The sequence below is a fragment of the Ptiloglossa arizonensis genome, chromosome 9 (assembly GCF_051014685.1).
Source record: "Ptiloglossa arizonensis isolate GNS036 chromosome 9, iyPtiAriz1_principal, whole genome shotgun sequence".
In the NCBI taxonomy this organism is placed as follows: Eukaryota; Metazoa; Arthropoda; class Insecta; order Hymenoptera; family Colletidae; genus Ptiloglossa; species Ptiloglossa arizonensis.
This window is the reverse complement of record NC_135056.1, coordinates 3,804,742-3,824,701: the sequence shown is the minus strand read 5'-3', so window position 1 is coordinate 3,824,701 and position 19,960 is coordinate 3,804,742. Positions and strand designations below refer to the sequence as shown.

Here is a 19,960-nt window from a genome sequence, read left to right as displayed (position 1 = left end):
CGGGGATCAATAACTCATAGACCTCTTCTCCAGAGATCCAAGTGATAGGAGGAGAGAAAAGAACAACAATAGTATAAAATTTCTTTGGTTTATCATCAAAATAGTTTTTTCAAGCATTGTCTACTGCGTTCAGACTGTTAAATTTTTTGTTAGCTAAACAATGTTGCAACGATCGAAACAGTTAGAAGATCCAACCAAATTCATGCAATTTTTTTGCACATTTAGCACAAAATGCGGTGTGACGTTGTCGCGATGGAAAATTACATTACCACGATTTATAAGTTTCGTACGTTTTTCTATCATTTTTTTTCTTAACTTTTCAAGCTGAACACCGACAATAAAGGTCGGTATTAATCGTCTGACTTTGTAGAAGCAGCACGAAGAATGAAATTCCTTAGTAGTCTTACTCTACAGAAAGAACTTCGCGAGGGTGTAAACCAGGGTTTGCGATTCGTTCTGTTCGATTTTCTACCTCGATCCAAGTTCGTTTCCTCCGGAGATTTTCGTACACGATCTATTTTTCATCTCCAATTGTTATACGTTTTAGAAAGTGCTCCGTTTCGTTACGTGCAAACAACGATATGCAAGTTGTCACACGATCAAGGCAATTATACTCCGTGGGCTAATGCGGTACCTATGTGTGCAGCTTTGGTATCATTCCCTTTTTCTTTTTATTTGTCTATGTACACGTGATTCTGACATATTTATCATTTGCGACATTTCTTGCACTGACGAACTCCTCGTTTCGTTCAATAGATTATTAATTCTGTCTTCGTTCATCTCGACTGGATTCGACTCGTGGCTCATCATCCAGATTAAAATTTTCTTTGATTCATTATTTTATTAGGTATTAAATATAAAATTCTTATCATTTCACGATTTGTGATTTTCTAATGCCTTCTATAGATTAAACTGAAGTATGAAAGTTTAATCACCCAAGTCTTTCTATCTCTGTGTGTTTATAAAACATAACGCAAGAAGTATGAACACACCGTGACACGAACTTATGGGACAACTTAATATTGTACACTTGTCTGATAGCAGTATTTTTTTTTAAAGAAAGTATTACGTTGAGAATATTTCAACAAAATTATATTATTTTCGTGGCTCATTTTACCAGTTACGCTCAGTACTCTACAATCTTTGTTATTCTTACATAATTATAAGAATGTACATTTACCTAATTTTGTCTCATTCTTCGATAAAGTAAAATACTTATTTGTAAGAATGTACTATAAAAAATATATTTTTATATTAAACACTTCCTTTGTACTTAAAATATAATAAATTCAAAGGATTGATGCTCAAAATGATGTAAAATATTGTTTCTAGAATTTTACAAAACAGAAATTTATTTCTTCACAGACACATTATAATTTAGTTTCTTATCTAGACACACTGAATCTTTTAGAATCAATTCATTGTGTCTATTACTTGAATCTACAACAAATTTGTTAATTTTTATAAATTTCACGAGCTTCTACAAACTTAATTTTATATGTACAAAGTTTTCAATTTTAATGTGGAAAGATATTTAAAAAAAAAAAAAAAAACAAAACAAAACATTTTTAGATTCGTATCACATAATTAGGGATGACAATGTTAACGGTAAGACCTATTGCAGCAAGTTGGGGTCACCTTATTGTAATCTATATAGTATTTGATTTACTTCAACTTTAAAGTTATTGCTAATTCTCCGTATACGTAACTAGAGATATGTCTTTACTATAGTACGTTCTTCAAAATCAAGGCACACATTTATTTTGTGGGATAAAATTATTCATTTTGAAAGGTAAAAAGAAAAACGATATTTTTCGAATCATATTTCCTGAATATATGAAGTTTGAAGAGTATTTCTTAGCAATTTTAGGTTAATATCTTCAAAATTGTAGAAGTTATGGAGTTTTAAACGAAAAGATCTAGGGCACCTGAAAGCGTTCATTCAGAAGACCGCGTAATTTCTGTTTTTGTGCCTTTCTTTTCATTTTATCGTTTCTTTTTCCACTTTATTTTAGCGCAAATTCACATACTCTATTTACTTTGGGGATATGTGTAAACACGTGATAAATAGTGCTGCTTCACGAGAGTAAATAGGAATTTTATTGAACAATAACACTTACATCTTTCTTATCATAATAAGAAAGACAAGATTTACTCTTCGACAGCCGGAAAAAATCTGCTTTTCGCTATAATGGGTTGCTCGATAAGTTTTGTCGTTCGATAAGAAATGTCACTATTAGATTCGTCGTTTTAGTTTTCTAAAGAAGGTACTACTGTTTGATGAACATGTGTGAAGTTTCATGTAGATCTGTCGACTCGTTCGTATATTTACAGTTGTTCAAAGTCGAAGTGTCATAGTCTTTTTTTTACAATGGAAAAACGACAAAACTTATTGAACAACCTAGTTTTTTCGAGCGTGTTTCGAGAGTGGACGATCGACCGCCATTCCATTGTTTCTGAGGCTGATTCTTGCGATTATCTTCTCAGACAGCGGTCAATTGCCTTGGTCAGGTGCAGGTCCTCACCAGCAACAATGGATAATATCAACAAAGGTCCACTGCATTATTAACATAGAAATTTGCTCGATATTCGCCTCAGATGCATTGTCTGGTCAGTATCGTATCAATCGAAAACTATGATACTTTACAGATGGTTTCATTTATTTTCCACTATTGTTTTACCATTTTTTCTTAACATTTTTACGAACTGCTATCTCCACCAGTACAGAAGCCAAGCTTTCATTTAAAATGTCCAAATCCAAGACCATTAAATTTGATCTGATCGAGAAGAATTTTTCAAATCTATTTGTATCTCTTATATTTTTATTTTGTATTGTTATACGCTACGAAGAGTGATGCTTTTAATAATGAAAATACGTTTTTGCATGTGTATAAGGAGTAACAGAAATATGTTTTATCGTAGCTCTTTGTTTCAATAGAACGTTTACTTATCAGAACTACAGGATGTCCGGGTGTTACGATTCATGTTACGCAATAGTTGTTTCTTTCACTTCAGGCTTTTGTTGCTAATTATAATGGTTGCCTGTTCTCATAATTAAGTTGAATCAGTGCACATATTAGTGATCTTTCTAACAATAAATTGTTCTGTAGTGTTTAATATATGTCTGTTAGTTTATGCAGAATTCTTAGAGTAAATTATTTGGCAAATAAAAAGCTATATTTGTTAACACAAGTTAATAATAACAAAAGTAGAACATTGGTAAAATGTAAATATTATTGTGCCAATATAGGGTCCACTTTGGACAAATGTTCGATGCTACATTTAGAGATATTAATCATATACTTATTTTTATCGAAACCCATTTGACATGATATTGAAATACATGTCTCATAAAATATTAAGTTTTTCGTTTTTGACACTAGCCTAAAATTTTTTTCTTCGGTATAATACAAGGAATCAATTTACATACAAAAGTCATAGAATTTCATTTAAAAAACATACGTAATTGTACTTTGCATTGCATACTTTACTGAAATCGCATTCTACGATGACAGAGCTTGTTAAATAATGCAAAATTTTTCTGTATAATTTTTTTCTTATCTTCAGTAGGAACAGGGTTATAGTCCGATTCATTTATTAATTTATTTATTCATTTATTCACGGGAAAAAACCGTTTACTAGATACATTCTGAATAGTTGGGGAAAATCGAAGGTCGGTTATTAAATTAGGAGAGACCAGAAATAAATCGTACTGGTTTATACTTAATTGTACCTTGTTTCTAATAGCAAGTCGTCTATGATGAACACATATTCAATTACGTGGATACGTCCGATATATTTCGTAAATAGGTCAATCTTATAGCCGATAAAATATTGTTCGAATGTGTAATATCTGCGCTTGAATCCGTAACTGCGCTAATTTTGTAGATAAGTTTGCTATAGAATTTGTACCTGTATCACTCTTGTACATGAGTTTATGCCAGACTCGTATCCACATCAATTTTACGGATGATAGTGCACCATCCAAACGTGTAACATCTGCGTTTGAATCCGTAGCAGTATCAATTTTGTTGACCAGTTCACATTAGAGTTCGTAGCTGTGTCAAATTTGTAGACAATAATGTATCATTAACATGTGTAGTATTCGCACTGAAAATCTTTAATAGAATCGGGAACAAAAGTAAGTGTATCGGGAATACAAGTCAGGTAATGGAAATATAATAGTTGCAATGAAGTTTGTTTAAAATAATATTATTTCTATATAAGTACATTTTGCTTATTACACATCTATATGATACATAAACTATTTGGTACATAATTGAAAAAAATATTTACATTTTTGTCTAAGTAAATTATGTTTAATAAACAAGTTAGTAAGAGGATAAGAGTAAGTGAACATTTGGTTAACATGTTATTCTGAATCGAAGAATTGTAAGCAAATGTCAATTATAGGTCACTCTAATGTACAGTGCTTTGGAAGGAATCTCTGTGTTCATTAAACAGTAACATTGTGTGGGAAATTATATAAGAATGTATAAAATATGCCAAAGTCGTTTTAAAGAAAAATAAAATGAATGGATAAAAGGAAATTTGAATTATGTCAACTAAAAACAGGCACTAAGTTTGAAGAAGATTGAAGGAAGCGTTCAAGAAGTTATTTATTACGACAGACAAATTTAATGGTGGATTACTAATGGTGTGGAGATGCTTTTTGTGGAACGGAAATGAAATTTTAGTATCTACAGACGGAGCTATGAAAGGAAAAAATTTTAATAACATTGTAGAAGAAAATGTAGAACAAATATTGGTTAAAATGGCCCTTGTTGAGGAATTTATTTTTTAGCGAGACAACGATCCGAACTGTGTAGCTGAGAAGAATAAACAATTTTTTGAATCCGATTGAAAATTAATGAAATATATTAGATGTTAAAGTATCATAGTAAAAGTGGCGAAACAAGATCAATTTTTCAAAAAGTAATCCTGATGGCCATTTAAACAATTATATTTTTGTTTCTTTAACAACATCGTAATACGTATAAGATTCAAGTAAAATAAAGGATTTATCAGTGATATAATAAAGTTACGAAATAAAAATTCAATCTATATTACTGCTTAAAGATGTGACCATTGTTACGTGAAAAACAATGATCATTTCTTGTTAAAATGTAATTACTGGTTAAGGGTAGCAATGGGTATAATTGATTAAGGGGTCAATTATGGCTTTAAAGCGAATTTCACTTACGACATTCGAAAGTTAAAACAAAAAACAATTTATGCAAAATTTCAGTTTGTATCTTTATTTGGAATATGTTAAAGGGCAATAAAGGAAAATTAGGAATTTGTTCAAATTTTCCTCTTGTAAAAAGTCAAAAAATGTTGAAAAATGTCAGTTTTGTATTGAGGTAGTTGCAAAACTACGATTATATTTTGCGTAATAAATAACTAAATGGTGTAGTAAAATTATTTAATAACATTATCAAAAGTACCACGAGATAAATGATTCCTCTGACAAAATTTGTTGCCATATAATTGTTCTGCACGTAAAGTGTAGATACAAAATAAATTATTAACTATCTATCCTTAAATGTGTATTTGCTGTTGACTACAATAGTAAATAAAGCCAACATTTAATAAAAGAACAAGTATATATCGATACAAAAAAATGTCGTGCAATGTAAACATTTATCACATTGAATCTTTTCTGTAAATAAATTCATTATAATATTAACAAGAGAGCCATGATTTCTTGATAACCATAAAAGATGATTACTTTCTTGTAGAGAATATAACGCTACGTCTGGTGTAACAAAAATATATGATTTTATTTTAAAAAATATTAATGACCTTCACATGTGTTCTATGCATCTATTTACAAAAAAACCTACCTGAAACATTTTTTACTATGGATAATAATGGAGACGTAAATTGAAATGACACTGTCGAGTAAATTATCCTGTTCATAGTGATGAGCAAAAATGTAAATATATAACATTACTATAATAATGTAATAATGAAACTGTTTGGAATTTAATAATACAGAAAAGATGACTAAAATTACAAATTGGATGTAGTATTGAATATGCAACCTCATTTTTATTCCTAGTAGCGATATACAAAGTGATTTAAGAAAATAGGTATCGTGTGACACAATGCTTTTCATTCTAGTATTGTTTATTATAGCAATGCATGAAGCTAATATTTAGTACATTTTCTTTATTATGCGCTACGAAGTACTTTTATCCTCCTTAGTATACTTTCTATTAAATTATGAATAATTTCTGGTTCTATATTGTATCATTTGCGCTGTCTTAATTCATCTGCAGTTTCTATCAACGAATCACAAGTTTTCAAATAAAATATGTACTTTCCCTCAGGGAAAATTTCTGATATGCTAATTAGTTTCTGTAATAAATATATCAACAACTACATTCCAATCACGTTTCGTAAACTATCTCACTGCTTACTACTGTTACGTTTGTTTCTAACAGAGAGTGCAAAACTATAAACGTATCACATATTCAAGTACTACTTTATATATCGCTACTACAAATAAAAATGAAATGCTAAGTTTTCTATAATTCATTCGTTTCATAATTCTAATCGTTTCTCTTTTATCAGTAGATTTAAAAATTTAAATACTCTTGCTATATCACGAGATTAGCTCCTTGTGTTTACACTTTTGTTCGTCACTGTCTATATTGTAAACGTAGATACTCATTATATACGAATCTTTGTATTTTGATTATTTACAGTTATCTCTTTGTTGTAGCCTCAACACAAGGGACGGTACATTCTGGAATATGTATGCAAGCAACTTAACATCATGGAAACGGATTATTTTGGACTTCGTTACGTGGATCACTGTAGGCAAAGAGTAAGTTTGTTTATATAACAATACACGCTATTATACTTTAATTAAGGGATAGTCAGGCTTAAAAAAAAATCATTTTTAAAACTTCTACATATTTCAATAACTAAAAGGCTTCTACATAATCTCAGCTTCGATTTATCGAAAAATTCCTTTATTGAACAAATACATGAACATATTCTGTGACGAGAAAAATTTGCAATGTGTTTCTATGAGAAAAATGTGTAACCTTAAACACAAACACGATTTTCTGAGAACTATGTTTTCAGAAACGGGAAACATGAAATATCGAATATATTTTTAACGATTTTCTTAAAAATTTGTATACATACACTTAGGAACACTATCTAAAATGAGCCAGAAAGAATATTTTTTAAAAATTGTACAGAAAAAAATAAATACATTGCAATTGGACGTGAACAAATTTCGATTCGTCTAAATAACTAAAAATAATTTTTCTTCCCGTTTTATTTGCAAAACACGAAAGATGTACTTGTACCTTTCAAAATTAGACGTATTTTTTTGTTAAATTCTTTTTGAGTCTCGAACTATGTTAACTTGTCAAGCAACTGTACATTTACATAGTTGAATGTAATTCTTGTGATTATTAATATTTTTTAAATAAAAGTTTGACAAATTATTTACCGAATAACGAACAATAGGCTATGTTAATTTGAAATGATTACAAGTATTAATTTCGTAAGAATGTAAGATTCAAGATACATTGATTTAAAAAATTTTAAGGTTCGACTAACCCCTTAAAGCGCAAAAGGTAAAGAAAACGCATAATAAAAGAAAATATAGACATGTTATCAAAAAAAAGAAACGATATAACATATTATCGGAGCATGTAAAGTAATCACACTTTTTTATACAATTACATCAACAGACACAACTCAATAGCAAAAATCATACACTAAGAACTTTGAACACGATATAAACTAATAAAAACACATATACCATACTACATATAGACACCCAAAAATATATAAGGAAATCAAGAATATAAGCTACTTTGGAATATAACACTAAACACAGATAAAACTATCGTATGTGGTATACAAGACATTACATTAATCGACAAAAATAAAAATAAAACGTATCTCATAGACATTGCAATATTAAACGATGCAAACCTAACACAAAAAGAACTGGAAAAAATAGTATGGTTTATTTTGCATGTAACTTTCTCTCTCTTCCTCTCTGTCCTCGTTGTAATTTGTTTAATGTTCGAAGAGAAAAATTAACAAGGGACATCATACATACGAACAAGTGGTGCAATGATAAGATCAATAATCTTGTTCTGATGATAATTGCTTGTGGAAAATGTAATAAAGTTAGTATAGCTGCAAAAAGAGTCGTACTTTAAAATCAGAGCTACCAAATGTTTACAAACGTACAATATACTAGTTACCTTATGGCATTACAGTTTTATTTTCAAAACAGTTTGAAAGATCTAATGCTGCATCCAATAGAGTTAGCACTTTTCTGAATTAGCAAAGATCAAACGAAAATCTTCAAATATATGCATTTTCGATATTGGTATATAGTTTATATTGGCAAATTTATAAAGATGCTAAACAATGAATTGTATAAAACAAAGTTTTAAATTCAATATTCAAAAGTACGCAAGTTTTGTTTAAGCAACTTTTTTTTAAGTCTCATCGTTTTCGAAATATCGAGGGAAATGTGTTTTCCTCCCCCAAATTTAAATATTTTTCTAAAAACTATACTATGTGTAAATTTGATAAAAATCACTTAAGTGATATCCCTTGTAAGTCTGCTTTCGAAATCAATAGTCAGGTTATTGAATCTTAAAACTGTTCACACAATATAAATTTCTTTCACCGTGAATGAGTTTGTATTTGTTATAGATTGAAAGTGATATTTTCAATAAGAATAGTATAGGATGTTTCTTTGTAGGGATATGCTACTCAACGGAATAAAACTTAGCAACCTCAGAGCAGATTTTTCAAGGATTTTTTTACTCTAATCATAAAAAGAAATCAACTTTTTTCTTTGCAGTTTCTTAAAGTTTTAATCGTTCAGAATATATTTAAATTGTTAAATTGAAATTTGAAAAATTTCCGAAATACTGTAATTGAAGGTAACCGCGATTAGATAAAAATTGAAATACAGTGTAGATTCCTTTTTGTATTTTTATTCGCATTTATTTGAATATCGGCAATGAACATTATAACAGTACTGTATGTATACAATTGTTTGCGTGGGCGAATTCGTCGCTTGTGGTCTTCAAGTTTAACCCCGTGAGTCCTGTGCCAGTCATTTTTTACTCACACTGATATTTCACTAATATATATTCATGGTCACAGAGCAGTTACTCGAGTTCACTGATTCCAGCACTGTACAGAAAGGCTTAACACCGATTTTGTTAAAATTACTTTTTCGAGCGCCTGTCCTTAAAAACACAAACACCGTTGCAACGTGAACTCCTCACGAATGTAACCAAAGTAGTCGTATATATGCTACACACTTGATAGAACAATGTGAATGAAGTAATAATTCTTTCCAACGCACTGGTTGTGTTTGTGCACAGCTGCGTTAAACTTGGATGAATTGTGAAACCGAGTGGCTTACAATATGTATGTCTGTGCGTTCGGTATGTTTGAGTGTTAATTGACTCTTGATTGGATACGGAGACATAATGTTTGTCCAATAATCATGGTATCGTATCTCGTAGTTAGAGTTGTTGCCTAGGAGAAAATTGTTATTAACATTCGGCATAGGAAGTCCTGGGTCAGAGTTTACAGGTCAGCGTCTGCTGTGTAGATTTAACTACATTTATGATACCCATAATAAGTAATCGAAGAGCCTCTTTGATCTCTTTGGCAGGGTGATCAGGATGATAAAAGATTGCGGAACGGAACAGACACCAATGAATCAATCTTCATAAAATTTGACACACATATAAAATAAGTATGTCTTAATTGCTGAGACTACAATCAACGCGATATTTGCAATCACTCTTTTTTGTTAAAAAAAAAAAAGAAGTTTCACTTTTTTCTGTACAATCCCACCATTTTCCTACAGAGCTATCATTTCAATAATTTTGAATACTTTCTTTTTGATTTCTGCTACACCTATGCTCATATTAAACACAAAATCATGTCCATTTTTTGTTTTAGATGGATAAAATTTTACATATCAAGGTCGCTAAGACAGTGACAACATATTACTTTAATGAATTAATATTTTTTTACGTTATGTTTTTGAAGAACCCTACGACTCTGTAGAACCCATTTTAAATAATACACATTAATATACATTAATATTTCTTCGTGACAAAAATATATTTCCTTCAAATATGTATAACTTAATATATAAAGTTTGAAAGAGTTATTATCAATAGTGTTTGAGCAAAAGATTCAGAAAGTTATCAGTGTTTCAAAGTAGAAGAACTCCTCAACCAGGTATTGAAAACAGTTACAGTATCGATTCCGGTTCTCGAAACTATTATGAAGAACTTTTATTCGGAATATCTGTTACGAGAACTGATAAAAGTGAACATATCGATTCCAGTTCGGATCAATACAGTTCTAGTATCGGTTCTAATGTCGATTCTATATCAGTTCTTTTAACAGTCCTGTATCCATTCTATAACAGTTGTAGAATTAATGACCTATATGTCACACCAGTATTTTTTAAAATGGGTTCTACATAGTCGTAGGGTTCTTCAAGAACCACTTCCATAACATAAAACTTTCGAATAATATAAAAAATATTTCATACATTTTTGCCATATATTCTTCTTTACGGACATTTTCTAATAACTTCGTAAAGTTAAAGTAAAAATAGCATACTGCTAAACAACGAAGGTAAATGAATAGATAAATCCCATATTCATATGTATATACGAAATAAAGCTTTAATAGGTTGCTCAATAAGTTTTGTCGTTCGATAAGAAATGGAGCTATTCGGTTCGTCGTTTTAGTTTCCTAAAGATGGTACTACTGTTTGATGAACATGTGTGAAGTTTTATGTAGATCTGTCCAGTCATTCGCATAATTATAGTTGTTCAAAGTCGAAGTGTCATAGTATTTTTTTACAATGGAAGAAACGACAAAACTTATCGAACAACCTAGTATACAGAATGTTCCTCGTGCTAACACGTGACATCTTTTTATGCAATAGACTTATATTTTTACGAGTCAACAGAATTATGATTTGAATTCAATCGAATTCAGTGCAAGCTGAAGCAACGAGTAGTCGTTCGCGTTTAGGAGACAGTATGATATTTTCTATAAAAGAGCGAGAGTTCGGATTAGGGATATTGACGACTAAAGCTTCTTATACGGCTCGTTCTTAGGTCATTCCATGTTTAACTCTTTGGGGTATATTTGGTTAAGAAACGTCCCATCTGTTGTAGGTTCAATTTTCAAAAAAAAGGTGCTATTTCAACATCAACCATATGGCAGCTAAGTAAAAGGAATTGAGAGTATGAGAGGCATTGTTACTGCATTGTAACACGACTATGACCTCAGAATTACGGTATACTGAGATTTTTTTAGAATACTTTTTTTTATATGATGTGACGCAACACAGTTAGACATGAGTCGCGCAGACAACTATTCAGAAATCTATTTTTAATCTGTGAGGTCAGAAACAGAGATTTTAACCTCACATGCTTGGGCTTCATCGTGGTCGAGAGAGTACATATGGTAGAAAGAACAGGAACTTATTTTTTCTTCTTCTTTCCATCACTCAAACACGTCACATACCTGAATTCAAATTTGCAGAACGCATCGGAATACGTGCAGGCAGCGAACAGAAAACATCACAGAAATCATACAAAAGGTGTCTCAATCATCATCGGTCGATTTATTTTTGAATAAAATCGTTCAAGTAATCTTGATACTTTTATTTTATTTAACAGTACAAACTTGGGAGTTAATAATGAAACAAGATATCTTCCAAATGGCCGCCTCGGCTTTTTCAACAGACCACCAATCTTTTCCCAAAATTTTTCACGACGATTAATTTCACCAAGAACACGTTCGACGTTGTCTTTCAGCTCTGGAATTGTTTCTGGATTGTCGGTATAAATCTTACCTTTGATGTGACCCCAAAGAAAAAAGTCCAAAGGTGTCAAATCGCATGATCTTGGTGGTCAATTGACATCACCTCTTCGAGAAATTATGCGTTGCGGAAATTTTATTTGCAAAAGTGCCATTGTTTCATTCGTTGTGTGGCAAGGGACACCATCTTGCTGGAACCAAATATCAGCCAAGTCAAGACCTTTCAATTGATGCCAAAAATAGCCAGTCAACGTGCCACGATATCGTTTCCAATTCACAGTAACCACGTCGCCATCATCATTTTCGAAGAAAAATGGTCCAATCATACTTTTTGACCAAAAACTGCACCAAACAATGACTCGTTTTGGATGCATTGGCAATTGTTCAACTTGTCGTGGATTTTCCGAGCCCCATACGCGACAATTTTGTTTATTCACGATACTTTTTGCCGGCACATGATTTCGAGGGAAATGATTACAAAGTTCCCGAATCGTTAAAGTTAAAGCGTTAAAGATCGCGGTTTTTCATAATACACCTGAATAATTTTCAGGCGTTTTTTCACCGTGTACTTTTCCATGATTAATTTCCCATCTATCTAGATGACATATGTCAAGTTTCAGGTTAATCGGTTTAACGTTTTAAAAATAGCGCGAAATTCAAATCGACCGGCGATGATTGGGACACCCTTTGTGTAGGCAAAGTATACTATAGAACATATTGAGTATCGTGCCAATTTTACGTGAGTTTCCATTTATGCCACGTGACCCAGCAATAGTCCATGTTATTGTATTCATTGTATATGTAATACCTTGCATAAGTATTTGGACACTGGATACGATACGATGAAAAGCTTTGTAACTCTATTATACTGCAATCTTCCTGAATTTCTTTCCAGACATCTTGCAAATAAGACCGTAGCTGTTTGTTGAACTTTTGACATTTCGTTTTTTCTAAGTGTATTTTATTCTCTAACAACTTCATTCGAGTCAAATTTGGTGAATGTGGCTGTCTACACTGTTGTCCTCTAATTCTTTTAAACAGTTGTGACACACTTTTACATTTTGCTTGAGGTCATTCTCATGCATAAACACAAAGTTTTTGTCAATAATGCTCCTTTCTGGTGGTACTGTATACTCGTAGAATTCCGCTTGTTTTGAATAAATTCTGCACTTTGTTTGCACCAAAGCATCCCCAATTCATCACATTGACAACTCCATGTTTAATCGTGAGCACAACTCACTGAGATAACAATTTTTCGTTAAGTTTCCAATGCCCAGAAACACGACATTTATTTCAGAACAAATCGAATGTTGACTAGTATCCGTAATTTGCTACTACTCAATTTACATATTTTTTAATAAGTTAATTCTAGTAAATTAATTCTACAAAGTTGATACACAGGCATTAATTATATAAATAATTCATAATATGCAAAGCATATAAATAGTTCGTAATATGAAAGTCATATAAATAGTTAACGTAGTTATATCATTTAGGTTTATTAAAAAAATATTAGAAAAATATGTGGTTTATTTGGTAGTATTTCTATTCAATGAATGAATATAGTAGTGAATTATAATTTGTTTAAAAATTTAACGTGTGTGCGCAGAAAGGGGGTACATTCTGTCTGCACCCTCACTCCAAAATAATCTAATCTCAATCTAACCTAATCTAACTTAATCGATGGATTAGGTTAGGTTAAGCTAGATTAATAGCCCGGTCGTTGTCAAGCGGGGATTCAAGATCATTGAAATGGGTTGACGCATACGTAGAAGCAGTCTTTAATGGGGGGGGGGGGGGGGGGCTAAATAAGAGAGTCATTATTAGGGCAATTCTGATTTTGTAACTTATAATTTGTTTTAGAAATCCCTTGTAATGGTTTTAATACATAAAAAAATTTTCTGCAAAATATCAGCTCGAATAATAGGAAAACGTGTTTTATAGGTCTTGAAGTCGCTTCTTCCAATGGTGCGACTAAAGTTTACTAAATTTATTCATCTATCTATTATTAAATTCGTTTTTTACATCTACTGATGTATAAACGAATCGTCATTCGGACGAAGAGCTCATTAGATTAGAATAATTTTTGTAATCGGTTTTCATTGAAGTTGTACAATAAATATTCATAAATAAATTTTGGTAGAACACTACAGTATCGTTACAAAACTGAGAAACGTCGTTGATCAATAACAGTTCCAATTTTTCTATATTTCAAATAAAATAATTTATCCCTGAAAAGGTTCATAAAAAACTCATAATTTTAAAACGAAATAATATCGATTATTTAATAAATTGTATAATTGTTTATTTTATATCTTACATTACATATCGAATTATTTTGTTTCAGCATTGGTTAGACCTGGCAAAAACGGCGATCAAACAAGTGAAAGGTTAGTTTACATTTTTATATTAATGTTAGTTTAATGAAGAATTTGTTTAATTCCTAAGTAAGAGTAAACGATACAATGATTGACCCTTTAAGTAACAGCATTGTATAAACAATTGATTATTATATGTCCATTCGATTAATTTGAAAATAAAATCAATGAAAATATGTGTAATTTTAAGAGAAACTTTAATATTCTGAAAATAAATGAAACTTATGAAAAATTAAGAATTTGTAAAAAATATATAAAAAATTTGTTACTTGTAATGAAAATAGATATTAACTAAGTCAAAAGAGTACTTGGTCGATCGATCAATCGACAATAATTAACTGCTGAAAAGAATATAGAGTAACCATAGAGACAGCAATCTAATGATTTTTGTATTTTTCTATATATTTATATTTTTACTATTACAATTTAATGATTTATCCATATCTATGGTAACGACGAACACGAGGCCAATGATTGTTTCATCATTATCATAATCTCCAAACGTTATTGGCTGTATGACCAATCAGTGTTTTTTAACATTATTTATACGAAAATTGTTGGCCATTTACATTTTCTTCCATTTTTAATAAACAAATTACACTTTTCATAAATGCAAATTTTATTTGGCTATATATAACGAGTACGAGAGTTGTATAGATGACATTAAACATCTCTTAATATATTTCTGTTTTTATGAAAAGGTCAATTACTGTTTAATGGCCAATAACTGTTTATCCCTATTTTGTGGCATACTTTATAGAATTCTTAAATCGTAATATTTAAATGTTAAATTACGTCTTTTTACCGATGTGACAATAAAAGTATTTATATAGATATATGTATCTACTGTAATATCTTTCAGGCTATTACTTGATCGACACTGAGTTGTAACAGTTTGAAAGACTGGTATGCGACATTTGATCGCTCTTGTCTTTTCAATTTAGTCAACTTTGCGAACAATTTAGTCGTTTTGCGAAAAGTATACACATTCTCAATAATTTTTACCATATTTTAGATATTTTTAGTTGTATTTGATTCTATTCATGGAGAAAGAATTAATATAGAAAAAACGCGATCCCACGGGCAACTAATAAAACTGAAAATATAGAATATGTATATTATTTAATCACTCACAAGGGACAGTCTTTAAATAATAATTGAAATTTTTAATGAAATTTTTGTATAACCTACTTTTTATAAAAATATTCAATACTTTTTTTTATATTAACAAATGTTTAATTACTATTTAACTTAAAATTATTGATGTATATTCGGGTTTGGTATCGTTTTTATTATAACGCTGTCATGAATCCGCTTAAAGTCGTCTTATAGTAACGAAGAAAACAAAATCAAAATATTATTCTTTTGCTTCGATTACTCATTGGGAACCTCGTTCTTCTTGGGTTGTGAATAAATTTGACAATACTTTGAAAACAAAAAGTAGCATATAGTATTGTCTCGTTGCAAGTCGTCACACGTGTTTTGTTATAAGTAGTCTTTCTATCCCCTCCACTGTTTTTGTAGTTGCGCCGACAAATACAATAGAGTAAGCGCACATGACAGCAGCCAATCGTAAAGTTTGCCCAAGTCATATTGTATGACAGCTGCTTCTATTGTATAGGGATACAGGAAAATAAATATCATTTATTTTTAAAATTTTATAGATTTTTAAACATTTTAATGAATTCTACTTAACAATATTATTTTCTGATACTTTTAATTGTTCCTTATGGTTTCTTCCACTTTAAATCTTTCTACCTTTTTTTTTCGAAAATATGAAGTCTAGTTACATAGCTAGTGTATCTCTCTGTCTTCTGCTGGCGTCGTTTCTAACCATGGAGCTAGTTTTCATCATTCCTGACCAACATCACCATCCAATGTTAATTGTAAATCGCATTTCCTCGTCAGCATTTTCAATTTGGTCACTCCTAATGACTTACTCAAATAATCTGCAACCATATGAATCGTTTCACAGTAAATTAGTTTAATTATTTCACACTCCACCAAATATCATAAAAAATGATATTTTTTGTCAATGTGCTTCGTCTTTCTTTCGCAGTTTCGATTTTTAGTAAGTTTAATGCAACTCTGGTTATCTCCTCGTATTACTATCAGTAGTCGTACTTTCAGCTTGAAATTTGATGATCCACATTCTTTATTGGATTGTCTCGCTTAAGGAAACATATTCGGCTCTAGTCGATCACAGCGAAACATACGATTATTTTTTGCACCCCTAACTCATCGTGCTGTCACCATTTGAGTACGTGTTCACTGTTGAGTTTGTTGCCTCTCGTGGATTCATGCTAATCTGTGTCTAAATATTCTATGATGTTTCTTAGTTTTTCATTCCCCAATTTTAGTTTGTACCTACATACTTTTTCAGATATCTCGTCACTCTCTTTGTCTCATTCCTGTCGGTTTCTGTGGTGTTTTTCATTTTACTGTTCAAAATCGTTACCCATGGGGTCATATCTGGATAAGTTGTTACTGAAAGGTATATCAAGCTTTCCATGAGACTTTGAGGTTTTTAATTGTTCAGTAGGGCGTTATCGTTTTGACCTATTGACTTATTCGAGACTTCGGCTTCCTCAAACATGTGTGTTAATTTTGGCGAATCTAAAATGTTTCACAATATTCCTTAGTATCGCCTAGCTTTGATTTTGTGTAGTTTTGAAGGTTTCTCCTTAGAATTTATAATTTTATTTGTGTTCTTCAAGGCACTGCCATCAATGTAGATTATCGTGTAACTTTTCTCTTTATCTGTATCTTCAACTAATGACACCTGTTTTCCTATCCTTGTTCGTATCTAAGTTTTATTAAAATGTCTGCATACCAGTTGTTTACTGCCTATTTGAAATCATGCATGCTTTTGTTTAATTTTAAAGCCAATCCTTTTGTTCCTTCTACCCCATATCATTTTAATTACTGCGTGTTTTACATATATTTTCTTTGAGCTTTCTATTTAGAAAAGAATTTTTTGCATCGTATTGTTGACCTTTAGCCTGTGTTCGCCTGAAATGCTTAGTAAAATATTTAGTATAGTATGTCTCACAACTGGTGCAAACACTTCCTCGTAATCTATATCATAATTTTGTCAACAACCCAATGCTATTAGTCTGGCTTAATGCTTTATCACCTTACCGTCTAGGTTTCACTTTAGTTTGAACACTCACTTACATGCAAGTGATTTGATATTTTCTGGTGGTTTCTCCTATTTCTAGATATTATTCATTAGCAATGAATATTCCTTATCCAGTGCTTCTTTTCAGATCTGTCTATGCATCTTGTAAGTGCCTCTTCGATAGACCTTGATCTGCTTTTGATCTGCTTAATTCTTATTTTTAGCTCCAAGATTTCATATTTGTCTTCTGGGTATTTTTCAGATTAAATTTCCACAAACTCCTTTTGCTCTACACTGTCTAAGAATATGATATCCCGACTTACAATCATTTTACTTGTCTCTGTAGTCAGTAAGCCATATGCTTTGGACTCATCGTTGTAGTCCACACAATATAATACATTTTATTAGCCATTGGTGTCCAGTTTGAATCTCTGTTCGTCGATAATCCGCACATACGCTTCAGTTTCAAATTTGTAAATGTTCTTTAAATTTGGTTTTATTTCATGCCAGTGTTTATTCTGTGTTTTACTTCTAGTTCTCGTTGATAGCCTATTTCATAGATACTTTCCTGTAACGATAATTTCTCCCTAGTACTTCTTTGTCAAATCTTCACGAATCTAGTCATCTCTACTAAATACCTGGTTCACCTCCCTGCTTTTCCATTCTGCTGGAGTAAGTGCCGCGCTGTTAATTCTATTCTTGTTCCTTAATTTGTCAAGTAATCATCAGTGCCCGATAACATATTCCTTGGATCTATCGGATTTTATTATCTGCGGTTTCTTGTCAAATTTCATTTTTGTCATCGTCATATCCTCTCTGATTTCCCAGATAACTTCTGATTTATGGGCTGGTAAGTTTGTGGTCAAATCATCAACTAATGACAGTGTATACCTTTTGCCGTTTGGTGTGGTGGTTTGCAGTGGCCTACATACGTCAGTGTGCACCAGGTCGAGCAATGTCTTCGTTTTATTTTCGGATTCCTTGGGAAAAGGTTCCTGGCCATCTTCTGTTCCATGCACGTCTTCCATGTCACTTTAATTTCGCAGTCCTGAATCCGTATACCCGTTACCATGCCTTCTCTAACCAGCCTTCTTATCGCCTCTGGGTCTCTATGCCATAGCTTGACATGCCATTTATGTATGTAGTTCTTTCCTTGTTGCTTCACCGCCTCAAGTGCTTTCTGTTTAATCTCGAGCTTATACAAATTTCCAGTTGCATTTATGATAGATATTACTTTATTTCCTGTTAGTATATTACAACTCTCTTCTGCAAACTCAATGCTACAACCGTTATTGAAAATTTGTATAACTGACGATATATTATGTTGCAATTCTAAAATGTATAACACAGAAGTTTGTGCTGTTATTGTTACTTACGTATTTTCTTCAGTTATACACTACAGTATGATTGATCCAATACCCCATGTCAAGATGCTTCATAGTATTTACTAAATGACATGTAGCTTCTAAGTCGATGTACTATGGACTTGTGTCCTGTGAGATACTCTGTACACAAAAAGAACAATGCTCGTGTTTTATAATAGTGAAAGGTAATAAACTGATTTGCCATTTTCGACTTTTGCTTCCATAATTTGCACTTTCTGCGATCCCTTCTTAGGTGCATTTTTCTGCACAAGCTTTTTCTGCCCTATCACTGGATTATGTTTTATTATACACCTTTCTCCTATATTTTTCGATCAATTTTCTCTTGACAAGGTTGAAGGTTAAGTCTTCCTTTGCCCTATTGTCCAATGCATTTATTAAATCAGGATATCGGTAAACTATATAACATTATAGCGATGAATAAGCTTTTTTTTAATATTTTTTTACTAGGCCCAGAATCGGGGATGTAAATGGGACCGTAGCCTTGAAGGGAGGATCGTTGGATAGCATGTCGTTGGAAAAAGCAGTGAGAGTCGTTGTTGGTAGTTGTTCATAAGTGTTGTTGATCAGTGTTAAATTTAATCACGATAGCCTTACATATATACTCTTATAATCATAAACATTATAATTTTTCCTCAATATATAAACTGTTTTCACAGAGTTTGAACTTGCTATTGTAAATTGTTAACAAAGTTTTCTTCATTTCGAGAACTCAGGTGCACTTATGTTTATTTTATTTGGAACTATTTTTTTAGCGTATAATTACGCACAGAGTGGCAGTAGTGGCCTAAGTTGATATATTAGAAATTCTAAACAATTTTTATCAATACCCGTCGAACAACTGAAATAGTTATAAGTATACTATAAGTAACCCCAATAAGTAGAGAAAAAACTGAAATTACACCAGAACAACGTCGTCAGATAAAATTGTTTTACAAAGATGGAAAAACGTACATGGAGATTTTGATAAATCTATTGTGACGTTATGCAGCATATTAAGTGACGTCGTGAAAATTAATACATGTAAATAGGTGTGTAAGATTAATTGATTTTATGCCACAGAACTGTACCGTTATTTTACGACAAAGAAGCTTAGTAACAAAATATTAAAAATTTCAACTATAAGTAATATAAAAACAGTAGCAAGAATAAATAAGTTTATTACATGTATGTAAATATATAAATGACAATCACTGTACATAATATCTAGCGAA

At 31.4% G+C, this 19,960-nt stretch overlaps 1 protein-coding gene across 6 annotated transcripts in view; it reads left to right on the top strand.

The window, feature by feature from the left end:
* The window catches only part of Frmd5 (FERM domain containing), a 192,588-nt gene that overhangs the window by 41,703 nt on the left and 130,925 nt on the right, over window positions 1–19,960 (top strand). For all 6 annotated transcript variants that reach the window (XR_012993246.1, XR_012993245.1, XR_012993244.1 and 3 more), the window contains exons 2-3: window positions 6,731–6,835; window positions 14,213–14,255. Coding sequence is in view for 1 of the 6 variants with exons in the window: in XM_076319979.1 (XP_076176094.1) it covers window positions 6,731–6,835; window positions 14,213–14,255 (148 nt within the window). In the remaining 5 variants the exon portion in view is untranslated. The remainder of the gene's footprint in view (window positions 1–6,730; window positions 6,836–14,212; window positions 14,256–19,960) is intronic.